At 41.3% G+C, this 25,031-nt stretch overlaps 3 protein-coding genes across 3 annotated transcripts; 2 read left to right on the forward strand and 1 right to left on the reverse strand.

Annotated features, from left to right (window-relative positions):
* The first annotated feature begins 2,107 nt into the window (after positions 1-2,107).
* On the forward strand, positions 2,108-3,738 carry LOC117750669 (trace amine-associated receptor 13c-like). Its single transcript, XM_034561952.1, has 2 exons — positions 2,108-2,308; positions 2,495-3,738. Exons 1-2 carry the CDS (start codon positions 2,136-2,138, stop codon positions 3,309-3,311), a joined length of 990 nt encoding a protein of 329 aa, XP_034417843.1. The 5' UTR covers positions 2,108-2,135; the 3' UTR covers positions 3,312-3,738.
* Positions 3,739-14,021: 10,283 nt separating this feature from the next.
* LOC117750692 (trace amine-associated receptor 13c-like) lies at positions 14,022-15,402 on the reverse strand. Its single transcript, XM_034561977.1, has 2 exons — positions 15,230-15,402; positions 14,022-14,838 (listed from the first exon to the last, which is right to left on the reverse strand). The coding sequence occupies exons 1-2, from the start codon at positions 15,400-15,402 to the stop codon at positions 14,022-14,024; spliced, it is 990 nt and encodes a 329-aa protein (XP_034417868.1).
* Positions 15,403-21,796: 6,394 nt separating this feature from the next.
* On the forward strand, positions 21,797-22,637 carry LOC117750905 (trace amine-associated receptor 13c-like). Its single transcript, XM_034562343.1, is given in 2 exon segments — positions 21,797-22,225; positions 22,227-22,637. Coding segments are annotated over 2 exon segments (840 nt in total).
* Positions 22,638-25,031: the final 2,394 nt, after the last annotated feature.

Raw genomic sequence — 25,031 nt, forward strand, 5'->3', positions numbered from 1 at the left:
AGAACACCTTTTGCTAAAGATCAATGGATTTTGTGATCATATTATCAGATCTGTCGCAATATGCCTTGGACACTCGGGTTAAGCTGTAAACTGAACTGTGGTGAGTTAAATAAGATCGGGGGGAGACTGCCTGACAGACCTTAAATGTATTCTGATGTGTACAAACAAAATATATCAGTATGCCCTTTTCCTGACATGAACTGGTATGTATCAAGGATGAATGTGCAGTGAGATTGTGCACACCTCACACAACATTCAGACAGTTGCAACTTATCAGGGCAGGGCATCACAGAGATGGATAGGATCTTAAGGTGCAGCCAGAGTTAAGAGATAATCCAGTTTGATGACCTTACTTTCCTGCTTTTTGCAGATGATGTGATTGTGTTGACTGAGATCGGTGGAGCAGCTCAGGACATGGAACAAGAGGCCAGAAACACAGATTGCACTACACAGGAAAATTGCCGGCAGACATAAAGAACAAACAGAACCTACAGACTCGGCTTGGAGGGTAGAGTCATTCCCAAAACCGAGTTACAGCAGAATCACAGAAACAGGAAATAAGGAAGCAACTACTTCTAGTTAGTCTTTGTTGCGTTTACAACCCAGTCCAAATATGTTTATTAACCTTGGTTGTTGGATGTCTACTTGAAAAAATATACCACATAACACTGTGTAACAGGTTCTTGTTGCCCCGCGAGTCTTCCCCAGAACAAAGATACTCCGCAGTAAAGATAGCGTTCTCAACACGTTGCTTTTATTGGTTGCTACACTTTCATGCTTTCTCTGGCAGTGCGCTCTCGGCGTCGTTCCCGAGCGCACCTGCTGGGTCTGGTTCCTCCATAGGCCGATTGTCGTATCTTGTCTGCCGCTCAGGCAGAATGTGTCCCTGCTCTCCTCTCTCGCTTCGCCGTCCCTACTGTAGATTATATAGGGGAGAGACATAAACCAAAGTAGACCCATCTGCATCATTATTAGACAGTCCGAGCAACTGACGAAGTATAAAGAGTGAGAATGTATGTGTAGGGTAAGTGGGAACTGTGGTTCGAATGGTCAAACAAACACTGGCCTTTCACTCAGTAGACTACTTCTTGTGTTTTGCTGGAAACCAAGTCTTCATTTACTTATTTTCATTAATTTTCTTAAGTATTTTATGACTTAATCCAGATCCAAGCACTTTTGTTGTACAAGTAAACCTAAAAACTAAGTAACCCAACATTTCAAGTTTATTTTGAAATGAGACTGTATGTATGTGACAAGGAGAAACTGTACTGTGAACAAGGAATTGGATTTTAACAAGTCACAATGCAGGAAACTGACACTGTCCCTGATGCGTCCAAAACTGATACGAGAGGGGTACCTTGTCTTAGAGTGTCATAGTTTGTAGCACCACTGACCAAGCATTTCAATTTGAAGAATTGGAAGTAAGAATGTGTTTGAGGGAGAGTGGGACATTTAGGAGTCTAATAGAAGAGCTAATTGGCAGATTAACAAGAGGGGAAAGGGGACATCCAGCCGGAGACTGGGACAAGCGACCAGCTGAAGATGAATCTGGTTGTCTGAGCAATTGAGGGCCTGAAGGTGCAGATGCAACCTGGCAGAGGTGACTGGAGATCAGAAACATATAAAGGGGTTTCCTGAGTAGTGATCAGAGAAAACTATTGAGGTGGGGAAGCAGGGAATTAGTGCAGGGGCATAAGTTCAACAACACATGACATAACTCAGAACCCATCAAGTTGAACCTCTTTATTGCAAAAGGTTTGAAAATATGCTTTTATCTATAGCTTTTTCAGGTTCATGGCATGATAGTAACCAGACGCTGTGCTCTCCCTTATTTTCGTCTTGGTCACGACTGTCCAAGACGAAAATAAATGAAACTTTGCAATGTGATGTGCCTTGCTGTTCCCCGTTGAAGAGTATTTGTAATTGTAATTGTTTAGGAAAAAAAGGAAACAAGTGGAGGGGAAATACAGGAAAACATCCAATGAAGATAGATGAAACAGTCAGGGGGAAGTTCAGTCACTCCGACTGATGTCATTAAGTTGTCACCAGAGTAAAAGAAGAAGGATGTGGAGGAAGAAAATAGATCTATCAGTTGTCTGACGAGCTCAGCATCATCTCGTCTCCTCTTCCTGAGAATGAAAACCCTTGAAGAAGCCGAACTTTGCTTTCCACAACTCCTCAACTCCTCCTGCAGGAAGAACATGCGTCCTCACTCTCTATCTATGCTAGCTTACATTTTACTGCCCTCAATCTCTCTGCTCACTGTGACTCTCAACCTGTTGGTCATCATCTCCATCTCCCACTTCAGGTATTCAAATGTTTTACCTCTTTGTAAAATTGGTATACAGAAAGGAAATGGTTGATGGAACGAAAGAAAACATAATAACATATCCTTCAGGGAAATATGTTTATGTGTTTCAGTCATTGCTTTTATCTTTTAATCACAATTCAAGCTACTAATAATGATCAGCATGTTGTTCTCTTATCTCTCCAGGCAGCTCCACACACCCACCAACCTCCTCCTCCTCTCTCTGGCTGTCTCAGATTCTCTCGTGGGTCCCATTTTGTTATTTCAAATTGTGTTCATAGACGGCTGCTGGTTTCTTGGTGACCTCATGTGTACTTCGTATACTGTTGTGGACTTTATTATTACTTCTACTTCAATAGGAACCATGGTTCTCATAGCAGTTGACCGATATGTGGCTATTTGTGATCCTCTACATTATTCCTACAAAGTCACACAAAAAAGAGTTCAAGTCTGTGTTTGTCTGTGTTGGATATTTTCTATTTTCCTTAACAGTCTGCTGCTGAAGAATAACCTGGAACAACCAGGCAGGTATAATTCCTGCTTAGGAGAGTGTGTTGTTGTCATTAACTACATTGCTGGTCTTGCAGATATTTTTTTGTCTTTTATTGGTCCTGTCACTGTCATCATAGTTCTGTATATAAGAGTTTTTGTGGTGGCTGTGTCTCAGGCTCGTGCCATGCGCTCTCAGATTGCATCTTTCCCTCTCAAGTGTTCAGTCAGTGTAACTGCTAAAAAATCTGAAATGAAAGCATCCAGAACTCTTGGTGTTGTTATTGTTGTGTTTCTATTGTGCATCTGCCCATATTATTGTGTTTCACTCACAGGCCAGGACACCTTGTTTAATGTCTCATCTGCTGCCTTTGTAACATGTCTGTTCTATTTCAACTCCTGTCTTAACCCTGTGATCTATGCCTTTTTTTACCCCTGGTTTAGAAAAGCTATCAAGCTCATTGTTACTCTTAAGATACTGCAGCCTGGCTCATGTCAGACCAACATGCTGTAGAGCAGGGGTCACCAACCTTTTTGAAACTGAAAGTGTAAACAATAGTACGAAGGGCTACTTGTTTGATACAAACTTCCTGAATAACAAAGTTTCACAGATAACCTTTTAATTACAATAATGTATGTAAAGTGACTGATCACACATTAATGTTAATTATTCCTCACAATTGTTATTGACAATGATTTCCACAACAATGATGGTAGGAAACACAGATATATGTAAACATTTATTTCTGTTAATCTGTTCCAACATTTGAAAGTCAGAGGTATCCTATCTCTGATATTTTTGTAAATATATTTGACAGTTTTGTTTGAAGCACATTGTAGTTGTGAAACTGATCAGCAACTGTACTTAATTATCCTCAGTTTGGTTGGACCACACAGTGTGAGGGGAAATAAAATCTGTTCTCTCTCACGCAAGTTTACAAAATCACTCCAATGTACCTTGACTCTGATAAGAAAATAATCTTTCGATGTTTTGGCCACCGGATGATGGCACATGCACTTGAATGGTGGCCAAACAATAGTAATAATGACCTAAAATGTAAGTTCGTAAATCCTTACAACTTCTGAAGTCAGGAGAGAAAAAAATAAATATTGATTGCCTTGAGGCCTTACGCATTCTAATGCTGCGTTCACACCAAAAGCGTTGCGAATATTGACATCCATTCGCGTCTGTGCATTGACTTTCCATGGAATCTACTCTCGAGAAAAATTTGCAACGCTTTTGTTCTGAACGCAACTTAAGAATGAAGACTAGAATACTGATGATTTAAATGTAAATTGGAGAAAATGTTAAACAACACTTTTTCTCACACAGCCTGAATCTCTTTTGCCCTCCCTCTGTCACAGAAACACAGAGATACATTGACGCCGTCTCTCTTCCCTGTCACACTCTTATCGGCACATCGCTTTATTCGAATTGCAGTTTTGGTCACGTTTTATTTCTTCTTAGTCCTGCAGACCAGAAGGCTACCATCTTTGCCTTAGATGACGTAACAAACCTTAACAACCCTCTCTCTCTACAAGTATCAGTCACAATTGCAAATCATTTTGGGTGGATTTCACCGAAAAGCTATTTATTAAATGTTATTTCCGTGGCTACACAATAAACCCTATAGCTCAAACCTCATTAACCATGTTTTTATATAAATATATACGCAGGTCCAGAAATTATTTCTTTGACCTAAATATGTGCATGTAAGATGTTTAAATAGCAAATATTGTAAAACAAAACAATTTAAAACCATGTGAGTGGGCATTAGTATACATTATTTGTTTAGCTGTATTACATAAGAATCAAGTTAAACGTTGCAATGACTGATCCAAACTATAATCTGAAAATAGTCTGTATACTGCTTGGCCCTTTCTCTGTCGCTTGTCTCTCTTTTTAATAAAGTGATATACGCCTTGTCTATTTCATCTTTGTGCATGAGTTTGACTGAATTATACAAATATGTCTCGAACAGGACATAATCATAAGCAAAATGTGTGTTTTCAATAATATATTCATGTAATAATAATACTATGATTATGCAAGGTGTTTTGTTAAATTGAACCTATAATTTCCACTGTATAACCCAAATAACATACTTATATTTATCTAGTAATCACAGGGTTTAACCTAGAAACCATCTCACGCCTTTTGCTGATGGATTTAATACTAGATAAAAAGTTCTTCAAAACCCCAGTACTGGTAGGTTTTAGAATACATTTTAGTATTGAACCTTTAAAGCCATTACCGGTTTAGCTCCCAGTCACATTGCTGAACTGCTGCCCCCTCTGAGCAGAGCACAGCCTGAGATCCACAGGCAAGGCTCTGGTGGCTGTCCCCAAGTCCCTTAGTGGGCTTTTTCTGTCATTGCCCCTCAGCTCTGTTAGTCCCGACCTGAAAATCTGAGACTTTAAAAATCAACATGTTTTAAAACACTTTTCAAATGGTGTTCTTGGCAAATAATCCGACACGTTTTCAGTAAGTGTCTGAAATGCAGCCAGGACTCTTGGTGTTGTTATTGTTGTGTTTCTTTTGTGCAGCTGTCCATATTTTAGTGTTTTGCTCACAGGCCAGGACACCTTCCTCATCTGCTTTCTTTGTAACATGTCTGTTCTATTTCAACTCCTGTCTTAACCCTGTGAGCTATGCCTTTTTTTAAACCCTGGTTTAGAAAAGCTATTAAGCTCATTGTTACACTTAAGATACTGCAGCCTGGCTCATGTCAGACCAACATGCTTTAGAAAGACACATGGTGGCTGAAATTCGACAGACAAATTGGTCATGCTGGTGAGAATTTAGTCATGTCTTGGCAGAATGTCTTTTTATGTAAACACTGTTACATTCAAATCATATATGTTTCTTTACATTCTGTACTGGTTCAATGCAACACTGAAGCATTGCTCCGAGAGTCCTGAGTTGAGAAGCCTCAAGAATTTCTTCTGGATGAGCTCAGGGCTGTATTGTTCATCTGACCAAGTTAGGGAGAGTCTTTCAACTCAATGGCCCTAAAGAGGAAGTTTTGAGGGGACTCGCGACTCTCTTGTGATATACTGTAGGTCAGTAGAGCTGTCCTCTTTAAAGTGCCCCTTTAAAATTGACTTCAACTGTAGCAGGGTGAGGTCATTTTTAATCTTGACCTTATCTCGAATACTCAAACCTGGATTGATTGATTTGATCACAGCCTCCATGACTTCAGCCTCAATCTGATGCGTCAGGTTTGTGTATGAGAGTCTGTCTTTCTGTCCCTTTTTCCCCAATCTGGCCACAGATCTTGAACTCTCTCCTAATCATTACTTTCCTTCACAGGTGTAAATAACATATTTGGCGAAGCAGGACCTCGTCTTGAAGGTGTCCTGCTCACTCTGTCACTCAGCCTCTTAACATCATCATGTAGAGCTTGACTAGTTAGCTGGAGCTGTTGGCCATTTTAACATATTGGTCTAGGGGGATGGACTCGCTTTTGGAGCCAGCCTCAAGTGGCCATTTGAGGAAACAGTTTTTGGCGCTTCCACTTTGGCTTTATTTCTCAAGTAGAAAAGAGTGTGATTATATGGAGTGCAGAAAGAGATATATATTTTCATTAAGGCGCACATTTAGAATAATATGAAATACAAATATTACCATATAAGAACAACAATGTGTCTCCGGCCATTACATCTTTTGACTTTACTTCAGTGTATTCAGCTATACAACACTGAATATATTTCCATCTTCATAGAAGGTTTTAGTTTTCTTACTGACCAGTTTGTCTCTAAAGTATTGTCATATCACTAGAGTAAGTCTGAAGTATCATTAATGTTATAATGAGTTTCATAGATTTTCTAAACCAGGGGTAAAAAAAGGCATAAATAAGTGGGTTTAGACAGGAGTTCAAATAGAACAGCCAGGTTTCAAAGGTTAAAGATGTTTTATGCACTGCAAAAGCAGAAAGGTATAGTTTATTCTGTCCTTGACAACTTTACCTTTTCGGATCATGGTTTCCATTTCATCCTTGCTAGTAAAGTGGAGAAGCTGTACACTTGAAAACAATCTGAGACGTCCGCCACCTGTCAGTCAAAGCAGCCAGGCCCCCTATTATGCCTTTCAACCTTTACTATTTCTCACGACAGGGATATTCCACGTTGACTTTATTTCTCAACACTGAAAGTAGCAGCTTTGTTGGGGTACAAGTATAGTTTCAGCTTAAGTAATGACAATGTACACACTTGATTGTCTGTTAGAGAAAATGAGTCACAAAGATTCCAAATGTAATAAGATATTACCAAACTGTATTGGAGTACAAAGTAGAAAAGAGTGTGATTATATGGAGTGCAGAAAGAGATATATATTTTCATTAAGGCGCACATTTAGAATAATATGAAATACAAACATTACCATATAAGAACAACAATGTGTCTCCGGCCATTACATCTTTTGACTTTACTTCAGTGTATCCAGCTATACAACACTGAATATATGTATATTTCCATACACACTTGATTGTCTATTAAAGATCATGATTCACAAATGTTTAAGATGTAATAAGATAATACAGGACTTGAGCGCAATTAGAAATATAAATTGTCAATAAGGTGCAAATCCGGAATAATATGAAGTAAAAATATTACCATATAAAAACAACACTGTCTCCAGCCTTTACAACTTTTGACTTTAGTTTAGTGTATCCAGCTATACAATAGCAAATACATTTCCATCTCCATGGACTGGTTTGTCTCTAAAGTATTGTCATATCACAAGAGTCCGGCTGAAGTATCTTAAATGTTAAAATGAGTTTCATCGATTTTTTAAACCAGGGGTAAAATAAGGCATAAATAAGTGGGTTCAGAGAAGAGTTACAAAAGAACAGCCAAGTTACAAATGTCGAAGATAGGTTCATGGCTGAAAAAGCAGAAAAGTATAATGGACAAAGGCAGATCAGGAACACAACCACAACAACACCAAGAGTCCTGGCTGCTTTCAGCTCAGATTTCTTAGCAGTTAAACCCACTGGACGCTGTTGTGTCACCGATACAATGTGGGTTTGCATGGCTTGAGCCTGAGACACAACCACCACAAATATTCTCATATACAGAACTATGATGATAGTAATGGGGGCGATAACGGTGAGGACAAGGTCAACAACTCCTGTGATATAAGTATGGACAATAAAACATTCTCCGTAGCAGATACGATCTGAATTATAATGTATCAGAGAATCCATCAACATGACAATACCGTAAACAACAGAGAAAATCAATAAATATATAAATATGGTAAATAAGAAACAGATAACAGTACTTTAAAACAAGCAGATCTTTTTTAATATAAGTGGCTAATGCATTTTAGTAAGAAAAGAAAAGTTGTGCAAGGGTGTTGGAAATTGTCCTGGGGATGTGAGAGTCAGAGTCAGTTAGTGGGGGTCCTGGTCTTTATTATCCTGGGGATGTGAGAGTCAGAGTCAGTTAGTGGGGGTCCTGGTCTTTATTATCCTGGGGATGTGAGAGTCAGAGTCAGTTAGTGGGGGTCCTGGTCTTTATTATCCTGGGGATGTGAGAGTCAGAGTCAGTTAGTTGGGGTCCCAGGCTTTGTTGATGAACCTGACTGCAGCTGGAAAGAAACTGTTCTTGTGGCGTGAGGTCTTGTTCCTGATGGACTGCAGCTTCATGCCTGACGGAAGGGACTCGAACAGTCTGTGTCCAGGGTGAGAGCGGTGGGCTACAATCTTCCTTGCCCGTTGAGGGTCCTGGAGGCGAAGTCATGGAGGGATGGCAGATTGCAGCCAATCACCCTCTCAGCTGCCTCAGGAAGAACATCCTCTGCTGAGCCTTCTTGGTGATGGAGCTGATGTTCGGCTCCCACTTGAGGTCCTGGCTTACTGTTTTTGCCATTTGTCAAGTTTCATTTCAGTTCCTCATCAGATCCACTCACTTGACTTTGCCTAAAACACTGCAAGTCCCATAATGCACCACTAGCAGGTCAGTACAGGCTGCAAATGGAAGGTCTCATCAGGAGAATATGCACTGGGCATTTTAAAACAACTCCAACGGCAGCACTAAAGGTGGAAATGGGTGAAATGCCTCTAGAATTACGAAGGATGCAGTTGGCATTAAGTTTTTGGAGAGGAGGGAGACAAGAAGCTTTGGATGGACAGTAGCACAGAACGCAAAATAAATGAACATTGACAAATTAAACTTCAGTCCAACAGTTCCATTGCCAGCAATAGCACCGTGGATACTCCCTGAGGCAACAGACACACATTGACAGTTACCACAGTTATGTCCAGGTTTTCACAGACGCATCAAATAATTTAGTAAACAAGGTAGCAATAGTGCCAGAACTTAATATCAAAATAGGTAAAATGATTACTCAGGGATGCCCTCGATGGACTGGCGGCCTGTCCAGGGTGTCCCCTGCCTTCGCCCTATGTCAGCTGGGATAGGCTCCAGCGCCCCGCGACCCTAATGAGGATAAGCGGTATTGAAAATGGATGGATGGATGGATTACTCAGGGAGTATCAGTTTACACAGGGGAAATGCTGGCAATAATGTTTGCATTACAGTGGATAGAGGACACAGGACCATTGAGGGCAATCATTTGTTCGGACTCAAGTTCATCATTAGAGAGCTTACAGAACAGTCATTCAGACAGTAGACCATACAGAAAAACATTATACAGGATTCTAATGATAGGTCTTACAGTAGTGTTCCTATGGGTTCCAGCACATGTTGGTGTCAGGGGGAATGAAATGGCAGACAAAGCTGCAGAAAATACCAAAAGTTGAAGTCAACTTCAGCAAAAAGAGGTTAAAGAAAAGGTGGCAGAAGCAATGGGAGGAGGACAGAAAAGGGCGATGGTTTTTCATAGTTCAGAGGAAAGTGGGAGAAAGGAGATGGACAGGAAGGAACACGAGAGAGGAAGCAGTGATATCAACACTTCGATTTGGACACACTGGGCTAAACAGTACGCTACAAAGGGATGCAGTCAAATGTGACTATTGTGGGCAAGAGGAAACTACACTGTCGAAATATGACAGCTAATTGGAAGTCTCTGCAAGGAAAAAGTACATTTAGATATAGTAGGTATTCTGCAAAAAACAGTATCTTCGAATTACAAATATTATTGGGAAAATCTAATCCCCGTTTCAAATTTTTTTTTAAATATATTTTTCCTTTATTTTGGGGGAATTATATATATATATATGTGTGTAATGCACCAAAACAGTTGATTGCCAACCGCCAATAAACATTAAAGAAGAAGAAGAATGGAAGGTCTCTCTCAGCAAACATTTCAGCATAGAGAGAGAGGCAAGCAAGGATTCAACTCATGGTACAACGAAAGAAGCCACTGGTGCTGTAACAAAAATGTATTGTGATGATTGTTTGGTATTGGGAGTGCTTCTATCATTGATGGAGGGATGTATTGTTTGATGAATTGTACAGTGGTAACTTAGCAGCACAGCCAGCATGCATATTGGTTTGCTGAATGCGTGTGAGTTTGGGTTTTTGTTTGAGTGTACTTGGTTGATTGTTCAATTTATATTGATGTTTTGATGTGCTTTCTCGAAACGCCAGTACTGCATACTGTTTGCATTCATTTGTTGGAAGTGTATTTACATTTCTCTATAACTTTTGCTTTTTGTGTTTTGAAGGTTTTCAACCCGATGGATGGACCAACCAGCCAACAATTAACAAATAAGGAAAAAAATAAATATAGAGCTGTGTTGGAAAGAGTCCTTCGGGGTTCATGTACCAGGCCATTTCAAGTTGGGCAAGAGTTGCACAAAACACCTAGGAACTTGACAGTTGAAAACTTCGCGAAGCAGCCTGGACCTGATGATAAACGGCACTTCTATGTTTTAAGACTCTCGCAAAACTAAGCGTGATTCTTTCAAATGGGAGGAACGCCATATGCTTTCAAGCTTTCGTGATGTTTGCGGGTCTGAGGGTTCTACCAGGGAGCAAACCTCCTTTGACTCACCGTCTTCTGACTTCAGAGGGGCTATCGAGTCTAGTGTCATTCTCAGTGAGCCTGTAGCACTATCGACAAGATGATCAATCTGGGACTGTTGAGGTCGTTTAGCAGAGAGATGTTGCTGTCGCAGGTCTGTGGCTTGGGTTTGTAATCCGTGATGGTCTGAATGCCCTGCCACAGGCTCCGTGTATCTCTGCTGTCTTTGAAGTGAGAGGTTATCTTATTTGTATAGTCCTGTTTTGCTTTCCTGAGGCTGTGGGACAGGTTGGCTCTCGCTCTTCTCAGGCCACATTTCATCCCCGGCTCTGAAGGCCTTTGTTTCTGGCCCTCAGCAGCCGATGGACTTCCCGTCAGCCTTGGCTTCTGGTTAGCCCGAGTGGTGATGGTCTTTATATGTGTCACATCATCCATGCACTTACTGATGTAGGAAGTAACAGTGTCTGTGTACTCCTCAATGTCTGTGTGGTTGTTGTACGTGGCTGCCTGCTTAAACATACCCCAAATTACAAGCACATGTCTTTCTATTGTTCAACCATGTTGGAGGAAATGTCGGGCTGTAAATGTAGACCATCATCATATTTTGGCTATGCCTGGAAATTGTACAGTTTTGGGGAAATGTCCATAAAGTTACCGTAAAAATTCTAGGCTATGACACACCTAAGTCCTGTCTGTTTCTCTACTTTTGTAATATGACATCAGATACCGTGTTAGGGGAAGACCGGTATCTGCCGAAAATTCTGCAAGCAGCTAGTAAAAAGGCTAATACGAAGAGATGGCACACGGTTGAACCACCATCACAAGATGGATGGTTGAAAATCGTGACGGATATACATGATATGGAAGAGGAGCAATGTTGTGAGAAGTTGGCGAAATGGACAGTGTTTACACGTCAACGATAACACAAGAAAAGAATGCTTGAATGATTATCAGGATGTAAACAGCGACTAGCAGAATCGCTGTAAATTCCCTTGGCAGATGAAAAAAGGACGGCACCTTGTTATCATGAACTCCGCCAGTGGTGAGCAGTGTTTACATATCACAACAGCCTCCCGACACCATGCATCCTGTATGTAAACACACACCCCACCGCCGCGGGTCTTCCCTCCTTTAGCAAGGGCTCTGTCTGCTCGGTAGCATGTTAGCTGCTCGAGTTGCACATGTTGTTGTCGTTTAGCCATGTTTCCGGAAAACAAGCACACAGCAGATATTGTCAATGTGTCTTTGCTAACAGACCATGTACCCCATTCCTTCAAAGTAGCTGTAATTAAACCTCTCCTGAAAAAGCCCTCTCTTAATCCAGAGGTGTTGGCTAGCTACAGAACAATCTCTAACCTTCTCTTCCTCTCTAAGATCCTTGAGAAAGTAGTTGCAAATCAGTTGTGTGACTTTCTACATCATAATAGTTTATTTGAGGAGTTTCAGTCAGGATTTAGAAAACACCACAGCACAGAGACAGCACTGGTGAACATTATATATAGCACAAATTGCAATATAAATAGTTAATATGAAAAAAGATGAAGATTTGTCGTGCATCTTGTATAACATTTATTTGTTCACTCTGAATGAAGTCTCTCTTGATTGAAGTCATCAGATGAAAAAATAACTCAACCCTCATAGACAATTTCACACATCTCGTTACCTCTTCATAAAGAGCTAAACTAAAATTCATATACATTCAACAATTGCCATATAATTCAAAAGCATAATCCATTAGATTTCAATAGTTTTATATATTTTGATCGGTGCCACAGCCAGCCTGACCTCAGGTTACAACCCGGAGGCCAACGGCCAGACCGCCCGTCAAGTACCCCTCAGACAGGGGGACAGAGTAAAGAGGGAAGCTGACCGAAGACGCCGTCCCGTGCCAGAATATAAACCTGGACAAAGAGTGTGGTTATCTGCCAAGGATCTTCACCTCAAGGTTCCCTCCAAGAAGCTGGCACCGCGGTTCGTCGGGCCGTTTTCCATCTCCGAAATAATCTAAATAAACTTTGAGCTATCGTGCTTATTGCGTAACCAAGGAAATAAAATACATAAATAGCTTTTCGGTGAGAACCACACTAAATTCATTGAAAATGTGACTGATATTTGTAGAGTGAGGACTTTTAAAATGTGTTATGTCAGCTATGGAAGGGTTGGTAGCCTTCTGGTCTTCAGAACAAAGGAGAGAGACAGTTATTGTATCTGTGTGTTACAGAGGGAAGGAAAGAGGCTTGGCTGTGTGACGAAGTGTGTTGTATAACATTATCTCCAATTGATATTTATTGAAGAAATTGTACTTGCTTGATTCTTGTTGTTCTGAGTTTGGACTCATGGTTTAATGAACTTATTGTAAGTCGTTTTGGATAAAAGCGTCAGCTAAATGACATGTAATGTGTAAATCACATTATAAGGATGCTAATCATTTTATTCTTAGAATGCATAAGACCTAAAGGCAATCAGTCTTTAGGTCTTATGCAATCAGCCATTATATTTGCTCTTTTCAATTATATACCTGCAAGTCAGCCACTTCTGTCTTTCAAGCCTTTGAAGCAGTTTTTTCTTTTTTTGTTTAACCTTCCGGTTACTTGTATTGAGACCTGTCATATGTAACAGATGAACCAAACAAACACTATTACACTCCTTCCTTTCCATAAAATACCTGCAAGCCACCCACTTCAATCTTAACATTGTTCCAAGTTTGGCTGCATCATCTTGTAAACTTTAATATTGAACTTGTGATGTGTCCGCTGCTCTGTGCATTTAGATGTCAGGGTTCTGTATTTAGTTTAGGAACCCAAAGAAAACGTACAGGGTATGGCTCAATTTGTGTTGTCCTCCAACAGCGGGACATACAAAATTATATATATAAAAATATTGACTGTGTTATTTTCAAGGTACAGTTAAGGTACATTGGAGGGATTTTGTAAACTTGCATAAGAGAGAACATATTTGAATCCACCTCACACTGCGTGGTCTAAAGAAAATGAGAAGTAAGTACAGGTGCTGAACAGTTTCCAAACTACCTGAAAGAGATCTCAAAAAATCTTTGAAAGGCCCCCTTGAAAGGAGTCAGGCAACCATCTTTCTAGAGTAGCTGGAGTTGTTGTCTTTCTATGACACTGTAGCATTGAAACAGCACACAATGTAAAGACACATTTAAGATCTGCATGTAAAAGTTTTTACACAAAGGTCACTGTACCAAGACTTTTACATCTGGTATTTAATTCTCACCCACAAGACAAAGTACATTTTTCTCTTTAATTTCAGCCACCATGCAGTGTCTCTCTACATCATGTTGGTCTGACATGAGCCAGGCTGCAGTATCTTAAGAGTAACAATGAACTTGATAGATTTTCTAAACCAGGGGTACAAAAAGGCATAGATCACAGGGTTAAGACACGAGTTGAAATAGAACAGATATGATACAAAGGCGACAGATGAGGCATTAAGCAAGGTGTCCTGGCCTGTGAGTGCAACACTAAAATATGGACAGATGCACAATAGAAACACAACAATAACAACACCCAGAGTTCTGGCTGCTTTAATTTCAGATTTTTTAGCAGTTCCAGTCACTGAACACTTGAGAGGGAAAGATGCAATCTGAGAGCGCATGGCACGAGCCTGAGACACAGCCACCACAAAAACTCTCATATACAGAACTATGATGACAGTGACAGGACCAATAAAGGACAAAAAAAGATCTGCAAGTCCAGCAATGTAGTTAATGACAACAACACACTCTCCTAAGCAGGAATTATACCTGCCTGGTGGTTCCAGGTTATCTTTCAGCAGCAGACTCTGAAGGAAAACAGAAAATATCCAACACAGACAAACACAGACTTGAACTCTTTTTTGTGTGACTTTGTATGGATAATGTAGAGGCTCACAAATAGCCATATATCGGTCAACTGATATGAGAACCATGGTTCCTACTGAAGCAGAGGTAATAATATAGCTCAGAACATTAAGCATAATACACATGAGGTCACCGAGGAACCAGCAGCCGTCTATAAGCATCATATGAAATAACATGAGGAAGCCCACGAAGAAATCTGAGACAGCCAGAGAGAGGAGGAGGAGGTTGGTGGGTGTGTGGAGCTGCCTGTAGAGATAAGAGAACAACATGCTGATCATTATTAGTAGCTTGAATTGTGATTAAAAGACAAAAGCAATGACTGAAACACATAAACATATTTCCCTGAAAGATATGTTATTATGTTTTCTTTCGTTCCATCAACCATTTCCTTTCTGTATACCAATTTTACAAAGAGGTAAAACATTTGAATACTTGAAGTGGGAGCTTCCTGGAGGGATAAGAGATCAACATGCATGCCATTATTGATAGCGTCCATTGTTTTAAAAGAGTTAAAAGCAATGACAAAGAAAAAATACATATTTCCTTAACAGTTCGGTAATTGAGTTCTGTTTAGTTCCATTAACTATTTTTGTATTTACAGCTACCAGTTTTATTTATTGATGAAACATATGAATACCTGAAGTGGAAGATAGAGATGATGACCAGCAGGTTGAGAGTCACAGTGAGCAGAGAGATGGAGGACAGTAAAATGTAAGTGAGCATTGATAGAGCGTGAGGACGCATGGGCTTCCTGCAGGAGGAGTTGAGGAGTTGTGGAAAGCAAAGTTTGGCTTCTTCAAGGGTTTTCATTCTCAGGAAGAGGAGAGGAGATGATGCTGAGCTCGTCAGACAACTGATTGATCTCTTTTCTCCCTCCACATCCGTCCTTCTTTTACTCTGGTGACAACTTCATTTCAATGGGAGTGACTAAACTTCATCCTGACTGTTTCATCTATATTCATTGGTCTTTTCCCTGTATTTAGCCTCCCCCTCTTATTTGTCCTTTAAAAAACAAAAACAATTACAATTTCTATCCTACCCTGCAACAGGGAAAAGCAACTCACATCACAATGGAGCCAACACATTTTCAAACTTTTTGCAATAAAGTGGTTGATACTTTCTGAGTTCTATCATTTGTCGTTGGGGGGGAGGTAAATAGCCACTATGTCAAACTGAGAAGTGTAATCAGTGAATTGTGCAGTTCCAACTTAAAATTAAAGCAGCGACGTACGGGCTCTTGCACCTTTGTGCACTTCAGGGGTACTGGCTGGACGGCGGCTCACGCGGCCGAGAAGGTCTGTGACCATCGGACAAAGCGTCCACGAGCTAGATGTTTTTTTCCTGCATGGAGTGACGCTGGAAATTATGCTTTGCAAACAGTCCAACATTTCCTGTATCCATTGTATGGCACTAGATAATGTAAGAACACTAGGTTTAATAACGCTCCGAGCGATTGCAGTTGTGTATTATGAGTTTATATGTTGGAGGGATTATGAGATATCAAATGAATGACAGTATGTAAAATGCAAATGTTTCAATTATAAATATGGGATTAATTAAGTGATTGTGGAAGGAATCCAGAAAACATCACGCCAAAATAAGTTAATGTATGTGAGTAAAGCAAGGACGGCCTGGAGAATTGAGCAGATGAGAGGACGCACTAAGGCGTGAAAATAGTTAGTCCACCTCTGTTTTGGCTGACCCACAAGTGTTTTGGAAGTTGTGTGGTTTGTGGACATGCATCAAAATCCAAAATCCCTCCTCTCTTATTTATCCCACCCGCTCCACACAGACCCAGCGCCTCGTCACAGGGGGCCTCTGGAAGTGCCAGTCAGCTAACCGCAAGGCGGACTTAATCTCTGGCTTCGCTATCAAGCACTCGCTGGACTTCCTGGCTCTCACTGAGACTTGGATCACACCAGACAACACATCAACCCCTGCTGCTCTCTCCTCGGCCTTCTCCTTCAGCCACACACCCAGACCCTCTGGTCGGGGTGGGGGCACAGGTCTACTCATCTCACCCAAATGGAGTTTTACTCTCTACCCGCTTCCATTTACCCCACTGTCTTTTGAGTTTCATGCAGTGACGGTTACTCATCCGGTTCAACTAACCATTGTTGTTCTCTACCGTTCACCTGGCTCCTTAGGAGACTTCTTGGAAGAACTAGACGTCCTCCTATCAAACTTCCCAGAAAACGGCCCCCCGCTCATCCTTCTGGGTGACTTTAACATCCAGACAGAGAAGTCATCGGACCTGCTACTCTTACTGTCTTCCTTTGCTCTCTCGCTCAGCCCATCCCCTCCTACTCACAAAGCTGGCAACCACCTTGACTATATTTTCACCAGAAACTGCTCTACATCTAACCTCACTGTAACTCCACTTCATGTCTCTGACCACTTCTTCATCTCTTACTCTCTCCCACTCTTTGGAACTGAGAACCCTCCCACAACAGACTCTGTACCTGTCCGTCGCAACATCCGCACCCTCTCACCCTCTCACCGTCTCACCGTCTCACCCTCTCACCCTCCTCTCTGGCCTCGTCTGTTCTATCAGCCCTCCCTTCAACTTACTCCTTCTCACTCATGCAGCCTAACTTTGCCACTGACACACTCCTCTCTACGCTGTCTTCCTCTCTTGATTCTCTCTATCCTCTTATGACTCGAAAGGTCCGCAAGTCCTCTCCGTTTCCGTGGCTGTCCGAACTGGTGCGTGCCATATAGAGCCACTATGTGAGCATCGGAAAGGAAATGGCGAAAATCCAAACACGCCAGCGACCTGCTCGCCTATCACTCTCTTCTCTCCTCCTTCTCTGCCTCTATCTCTGCAGCCAAAAGTCTGTTCTACCAATCCAGAATCGAATCCTCTTTGTCTAACCCCAAAAAGCTCTCCTCTATTTTTTCCAACCTCCTCGACCCCCCTGGTCCCCCCCCTCCCTCCACCCTTCTACCAAGCCACTTTGTTGACTACTTCACAAAAAAGATAGATGGCATACGCTCCTCATTTACTAATCCATCTTCTATAACTACACCTCCAGTAACTTCATCTTCTTCCCCCTCATTTTCCTCTTTTATCCCCCTGTCTCCCAATCAAGTTCTTACCTTGGTAACCTCTGCCCGCCCAACCACCTGCCCCCCAGACCCCATCCCGTCTCACATTCTCCAGTCTATTGCTCCTGACCTTCTTCCCTTTCTCACCCATCTTATTAACACCTCCCTCTCAACCGGCTGTTTCCCTAACTCTCTGAAGGAGGCAAGAGTCAACCCTCTCCTGAAGAAACCCACTCTCGACCCATCTGAAGTCAATAACTACAGACCTGTCTCTCTCCTCCCCTTCCTTTCCAAAACTCTAGAGCGAGCTATCTCTAACCAAGTCTCCTCCTATCTCCACAGCAACAACCTTCTAGACCCCCACCAGTCTGGATTCAAGACAGGCCACTCAACAGAGACTGCCCTCCTTGCTGTCTCTGAGCAGCTTCACACTGCTAGAGCAGCCTCTCTCCTCTGTCCTTATCCTTCTATACCTTTCCGCTGCCTTTGACACAGTGAACCACCAGATCCTTATTTCCTCCCTCCAGGACCTGGGTATCTCAGGCACCGCGCTCTCACTCTTTTCATCCTACCTCACCGACCGCACTTACCCGTTAAACTGGAGAGGATCTGTGTCTGAGCCTTGTCCTCTGACTACTGGGGTCCCTCAGGGCTCAGTCCTTGGTCCTCTTCTCTTCTCTCTGTACACCAACTCTCTCGGCTCTGTCATTCGCTCGCATGGCTTCACCTACCACAGCTATGCTGACGACACCCAACTGATCCTTTCGTTTCCCCAATCTGAAACACAGGTAGCAGCACGAATCTCTGCCTGTCTGACTGACATCTCTCAGTGGATGTCCGCACACCACCTGAAAATTAACCCAGACAAGACTGAACTTCTCCTCCTTCCAGGAAAAGGCTCTCCCACCCACGACCTGACTATTAACTTCAACAACTCAGTGTTGGCTCCGACTCTGCCAGGAGCCTCGGTGTGACACTCGACAGTCAACTCTCCCTGACTGCCAAAATTACCGCAATAACACGCTCCTGTAGGTACATGCTGTACAACATCAGGAGAATACGACCCCTTCTCACTCAGAAGGCGGCACAGGTCCTGGTCCAGGCTCTGGTCATCTCACGGCTAGGCTATTGCAACTCCCTCCTGGCAGGTCTACCTGCTAATGTCATTCGACCTCTACAGCTCATCCAGAATGCAGCTGCTCGACTGGTCTTCAATCTCCTGAAGTTTACCCACACTACTCCGCTCCTCCGCGACCTTCACTGGTTACCGGTGGCCGCCCACATCCGCTTCAAAACATTGGTACTTGCGGGTCCGGTCTACATCCAGGACATGGTCTAACCTCACACCCCAGCTCGTTTACTTCGCTCGGCTTCTGCCAATCGGCTTGTAGCTCCTTCACTTCGAGCTAAACACTCAATAAAGTCACGACTGTTTGCTGTGCTGGCTCCTCATTGGTGGAACAAGCTCCCCATTGACATCAGGACAGCAGAAAGTCTCTACATCTTCCGTCGCAAACTAAAAACACATCTTTTTCGACTATACCTTGAATAGGGAAGGTAGAGCCGTAGTAGCACTTAAGTAGCACTTAAATGTCTCTTACTGATAGCACTTTGTAGTTTAACGTTATTTAAGAAATTGTACTTGCTTGATTCTTGTTGTTCTGAGTTTGGACTCATGGTTTAATGCACTTATTGTAAGTCGCTTTGGATAAAAGTGTCAGCTAAATGACATGTAATGTAATGATGTACTAAGCCACGCCCCTTAGAGGTTAAATGGTCCATATCTTCTAAAGACAAGGAGATATCAACTAGTGTTTTTTCCATTTATGATCACATTGATCCAATAATGGTCCACAGCCAATTTGGTATCAATCGGCCAGAGCATGTAGGAGGAGTTTGCAATATTGGATTTTTCACAAAATTCAAAATAGTGGAAACTCTAAGAAGACAGATTTTAATCCACAAATACATTTTTGGTAGAGCAGACACAACCGGACATATGTGTTCAATTTCAAGTCAATCGGTCATTGGGGGTGAGGGGTGTGGCCAAAAAACACTATCGAAAATATTGAATTTTTCACTTGTCCTGACACTTGTTCGGGATATGATAAAGCCCCCAAACACACAATTCAATTGGCAGAATAATAATAAACATGACAGTTTCATTAGGGCCTTCGCTGGCCATATGTTTTCGGTGCTCGGCCCTTAAGAAGTCAATGTTGACTTGGTTTCATGCACAACACAGTCAACAGTCTCCTGAGTTAAAGGCCAGTGTTTGTTTGCCCATTCTAACCTCAGCTCTCACCCACCCTACAAATACTTTCTCACTCTTTACACTACTTCAGTTGCTCTGACCATGTTTTTGTTGGTTTAGGCAGCACCCAAGTACAGACATAGAGACGGTAGGGTAGGTGAAGAAATGGACCAGCTGGTGCGTGCAAGTAGGAAGGTGAGGTGGCATGAGCGGCGGTGGCATGAGCGGCGGTGGCATGTGTGACGGTTTCTGGGCTGTAGAATCCTGGACACAAGGAACAAGGGTTAGTCATAAAGTCAAGAAATAGTAATCACAATCTTTGTCATAACCGGACAAAGAACGGAGCGGCCGAGAGTCACATCACCACTAAGCTGATAATCTGGCTACGAGTGCATCATTATTAGACAGTCCGAGCAACTGACGAAGTATAAAGAGTGAGAACGTATGTGTAGGTTAAGTGGGAACTGTGGTTCGAATGGTCAAACAAACACTGGCCTTTCACTCAGTAGACTACTTATTGTGTTTTGCTGGAAACCAAGTCTTCATTTACTTATTTTCATTAATTTTCTTAAGTATTTTATGACTTAATCCAGATCCAAGCACTTTTGTTGTACAAGTAAACCTAAAAACTAAGTAACCCAACATTTCAAGTTTGTTTTGAAATGAGACTGTATGTATGTGACAAGGAGAAACTGTACTGTGAACAAGGAATTGGATTTTAACAAGTCACAATGCAGGAAACTGACACTGTCCCTGATGCGTCCAAAACTGACACGAGAGGGGTACCTTGTCTTAGAGTGTCACAGTTTGTAGCACCACTGACCAAGCATTTCAATTTGAAGAATTGGGAGTAAGAATGTGTTTGAGGGAGAGTGGGACATTTAGGAGTCTAATAGAAGAGCTAATTGGCAGATTAACAAGAGGGGAAAGGGGACATCCAGCCGGAGACTGGGACAAGCGACCAGCTGAAGATGAATCTTGTTGTCTGAGCAATTGGGGGCCTGAAGGTGCAGATGCAACCTGGCAGAGGTGACTGGAGATCAGAAACATATAAAGGGGTTTCCTGAGTAGTGATCAGAGAAAACTATTGAGGTGGGGAAGCAGGGAATCAGTGCAGGGGCATACGTTCAACAACACATGACATAACTACGAACCCATCAAGTTAAATCTCTTTATTGCAAAAGGTTTGAAAATATGCTTTTATCTATAGCTTTTTCAGGTTCATGGCATGATAGTAACCAGACGCTGTGCTCTCCCTTATTTTCGTCTTGGTCACGACTGTCCAAGACGAAAATAAATGAAACTTTGCAATGTGATGTGCCTTGCTGTTCCCCGTTGAAGAGTATGATGGAAATTGTAATTGTTTAGGTAAAAAAGGAAAAAAGTGGAGGGGAAATACAGGAAAACATCCAATGAAGATAGATGAAACAGTCAGGGGGAAGTTCAGTCACTCCGACTGATGTCACTAAGTTGTCACCAGAGTAAAAGAAGGAGGATGTGGAGGAAGAAAATAGATCAATCAGTTGTCTGACGAGCTCAGCATCATCTCGTCTCCTCTTCCTGAGAATGAAAACCCTTGAAGAAGCCGAACTTTGCTTTCCACAACTCCTCAACTCCTCCTGCAGGAAGAACATGCGTCCTCACTATGTATTTATGCTCAATTACATTTTACTGCCCTCCATCTCTCTGCTCACTGTGACTCTCAACCTGTTGGTCATCATCTCCATCTCCCACTTCAGGTATTCAAATGTTTTACCTCTTTGTAAAATTGGTATACAGAAAGGAAATGGTTGATGGAACGAAAGAAAACATAATAACATATCTTTCAGGGAAATATGTTTATGTGTTTCAGTCATTGCTTTTATCTTTTAATCACAATTCAAGCTACTAATAATGATCAGCATGTTGTTCTCTTATCTCTCCAGGCAGCTCCACACACCCACCAACCTCCTCCTCCTCTCTCTGGCTGTCTCAGATTCTCTCGTGGTTCCCCTTTTGTTTTTTCAAATAATGCTCATAGACAACTGCTGGTTTCTTGGTGACCTCATGTGTACTTTGTATACTGTTGTGAACTTTATTATTACTTCTGCTTCAATAGGAACCATGGTTCTCATAGCAGTTGACCGATATGTGGCTATTTGTGATCCTCTACATTATTCCTACAAAGTCACACAAAAAAGAGTTCAAGTCTGTGTTTGTCTGTGTTGGATATTTTCTGCTTTCCTTAACAGTCTGCTGCTGAAGAATAACCTGGAACAACCAGGCAGGTATAATTCATGCTTAGGAGAGTGTGTTGTTGTCATTAACTACATTGCTAGTCTTGCAGATATTTTTTTTGTCCTTTATTGGTCCTGTCACTGTCATCATAGTTCTGTATATGAGAGTTTTTGTGGTGGCTGTGTCTCAGGCTCGTGCCATGCGCTCTCAGATTGCATCTTTCCCTCTCAAGTGTTCCGTGAGTGTAACTGCTAAAAAATCTGAAATTAAAGCAGCCAGGAATCTGGGTGTTGTTATTGTTGTGTTTCTATTGTGCATCTGCCCATATTATTGTGTTGTACTAACAGGCCAGGACACCTTGCTTAATGCCTCATCTGACGCCTTTGTAACATGTCTGTTTTATTTCAACTCCTGTCTTAACCCTGTGATCTATGCCTTTTTGTACCCCTGGTTTAGAAAAGCTATCAAGCTCATTGTTACTCTTAAGATACTGCAGCCTGGCTCATGTCAGACCAACATGCTGTAGAGCAGCGGTCACCAACCTTTTTGAAACTGAAAGTGTAAACAATAGTACGAAGGGCTACTTGTTTGATACAAACTTCCTGAATAACAAAGTTTCACAGATAACCTTTTAATTACAATAATGTATGTAATGTGACTGATCACACATTAATGTTAATTATTCCTCACAATTGTTATTGACAATGATTTCCACAACAATGATGGTAGGAAACACAGATATATGTAAACATTTATTTCTGTTAATCTGTTCCAACATTTGAAAGTCAGAGGTATCCTATCTCTGATATTTTTGTAAATATATTTGACAGTTTTGTTTGAAGCACATTGTAGTTGTGAAACTGATCAGCAACTGTACTTAATTATCCTCAGTTTGGTTGGACCACACAGTGTGAGGGGAAATAAAATCTGTTCTCTCTCACGCAAGTTTACAAAATCACTCCAATGTACCTTGACTCTGATAAGAAAATAAGCTTTCGATGTTTTGGCCACCGGATGATGGCACATGCACTTGAATGGTGGCCAAACAATAGTAATAATGACCTAAAATGCAAGTTCGTAAATCCTTACAACTTCTGAAGTCAGGAGAGAAAAAAATAAATATTGATTGCCTTGAGGCCTTACGCATTCTAATGCTGCGTTCACACCAAAAGCGTTGCGAATATTGACATCCATTCGCGTCTGTGCATTGACTTTCCATGGAATCTACTCTCGAGAAAAATTTGCAATGTTTTTGGTCCGAACGCAACATAAGAATGAAGACTAGAATACTGATGATTTAAATGTAAATTGGAGAAAATGTTAAACAACACTTTTTCTCACACAGCCTGAATCTCTTTTCCCCTCCCTCTGTCACAGAAACACAGAGATACATTGACGCCGTCTCTCTTCCCTGTCACACTCTTATCGGCACATCGCTTTATTCGAATTGCAGTTTTGGTCACGTTTTATTTCTTCTTAGTCCTGCAGACCAGAAGGCTACCATCTTTGCCTTAGATGACGTAACAAACCTTAACAACCCTCTCTCTCTACAAGTATCAGTCACAATTGCAAATCATTTTGGGTGGATTTCACCGAAAAGCTATTTATTAAATGTTATTTCCGTGGCTACACAATAAACCCTATAGCTCAAACCTCATTAACCCTGTTTTTATATAAATATATACGCAGGTCCAGAAATTATTTCTTTGACCTAAATATGTGCATGTAAGATGTTTAAATAGCAAATATTGTAAAACAAAACAATTTAAAACCATGTGAGTGGGCATTAGTATACATTATTTGTTTAGCTGTATTACATAAGAATCAAGTTAAATGTTGCAATGACTGATCCAAACTATAATCTGAAAATAGTCTGTATACTGCTTGGCCCTTTCTCTGTCGCTTGTCTCTCTTTTTAATAAAGTGATATACGCCTTGTCTATTACATCTTTGTGCATGAGTTTGACTGAATTATACAAATATGTCTCGAACAGGACATAATCATAAGCAAAATGTGTGTTTTCAATAATATATTCATGTAATAATAATACTATGATTATGCAAGGTGTTTTGTTAAATTGAACCTATAATTTCCACTGTATAACCCAAATAACATACTTATATTTATCTAGTAATCACAGGGTTTAACCTAAAAACCATCTCACGCCTTTTACTGATGGATTTAATACTAGATAAAAAGTTACTGGTAGGTTTTAGAATACATTTTAGTATTGAACCTTTAAAGCCATTACCGGTTTAGCTCCCAGTTACATTGCTGAACTGCTGCCCCCTCTGAGCAGAGCACAGCCTGAGATCCACAGGCAAGGCTCTGCTGGCTGTCCCCAAGTCCCTTAGTGGGCTTTTGCTGTCATTGCCCCTCAGCTCTGTTAGTCCCGACCTGAAAATCTGAGACTTTAAAAATCAACATGTTTTAAAACACTTTTCAAATGGTGTTCTTGGCAAATAATCCGACATGTTTTCAGTAAGTGTCTGAAATGCAGCCAGGACTCTTGGTGTTGTTATTGTTGTGTTTCTTTTGTGCATCTGTCCATATTTTAGTGTTTTGCTCACAGGCCAGGACACCTTGCTTAATGCCTCATCTGCTTTCTTTGTAACATGTCTGTTCTATTTCAACTCCTGTCTTAACCCTGTGAGCTATGCCTTTTTTTAAACCCTGGTTTAGAAAAGCTATTAAGCTCATTGTTACACTTAAAATACTGCAGCCTGGCTCATGTCAGACCAACATGCTTTAGAAAGACACATGGTGGCTGAAATTCGACAGACAAATTGGTCATGCTGGTGAGAATTTAGTCATGTCTTTGCAGAATGTCTTTTTATGTAAACACTGTTACATTCAAATCATATATGTTTCTTTACATTGTGTACTGGTTCAATGCAACACTGAAGCATTTTGGAAAAA

This window comes from Cyclopterus lumpus, chromosome 21 (genome assembly GCF_009769545.1).
Source record: "Cyclopterus lumpus isolate fCycLum1 chromosome 21, fCycLum1.pri, whole genome shotgun sequence".
NCBI classification, from domain to species: domain Eukaryota; kingdom Metazoa; phylum Chordata; class Actinopteri; order Perciformes; family Cyclopteridae; genus Cyclopterus; species Cyclopterus lumpus.

Coding starts and splice junctions, on each gene's coding strand:
- LOC117750669 (XM_034561952.1), top strand. CDS start 2,136: ATGAAAACCCTTGAAGAAGCCGAACTTTGCTTTCCACAACTCCTCAAC. Junction 2,309..2,494: donor ATCTCCATCTCCCACTTCAG/GTATTCAAATGT, acceptor TTATCTCTCCAG/GCAGCTCCACACACCCACCA.
- LOC117750692 (XM_034561977.1), bottom strand. CDS start 15,402: ATGAAAACCCTTGAAGAAGCCAAACTTTGCTTTCCACAACTCCTCAAC. Junction 14,839..15,229: donor ATCTCTATCTTCCACTTCAG/GTATTCATATGT, acceptor TTATCTCTACAG/GCAGCTCCACACACCCACCA.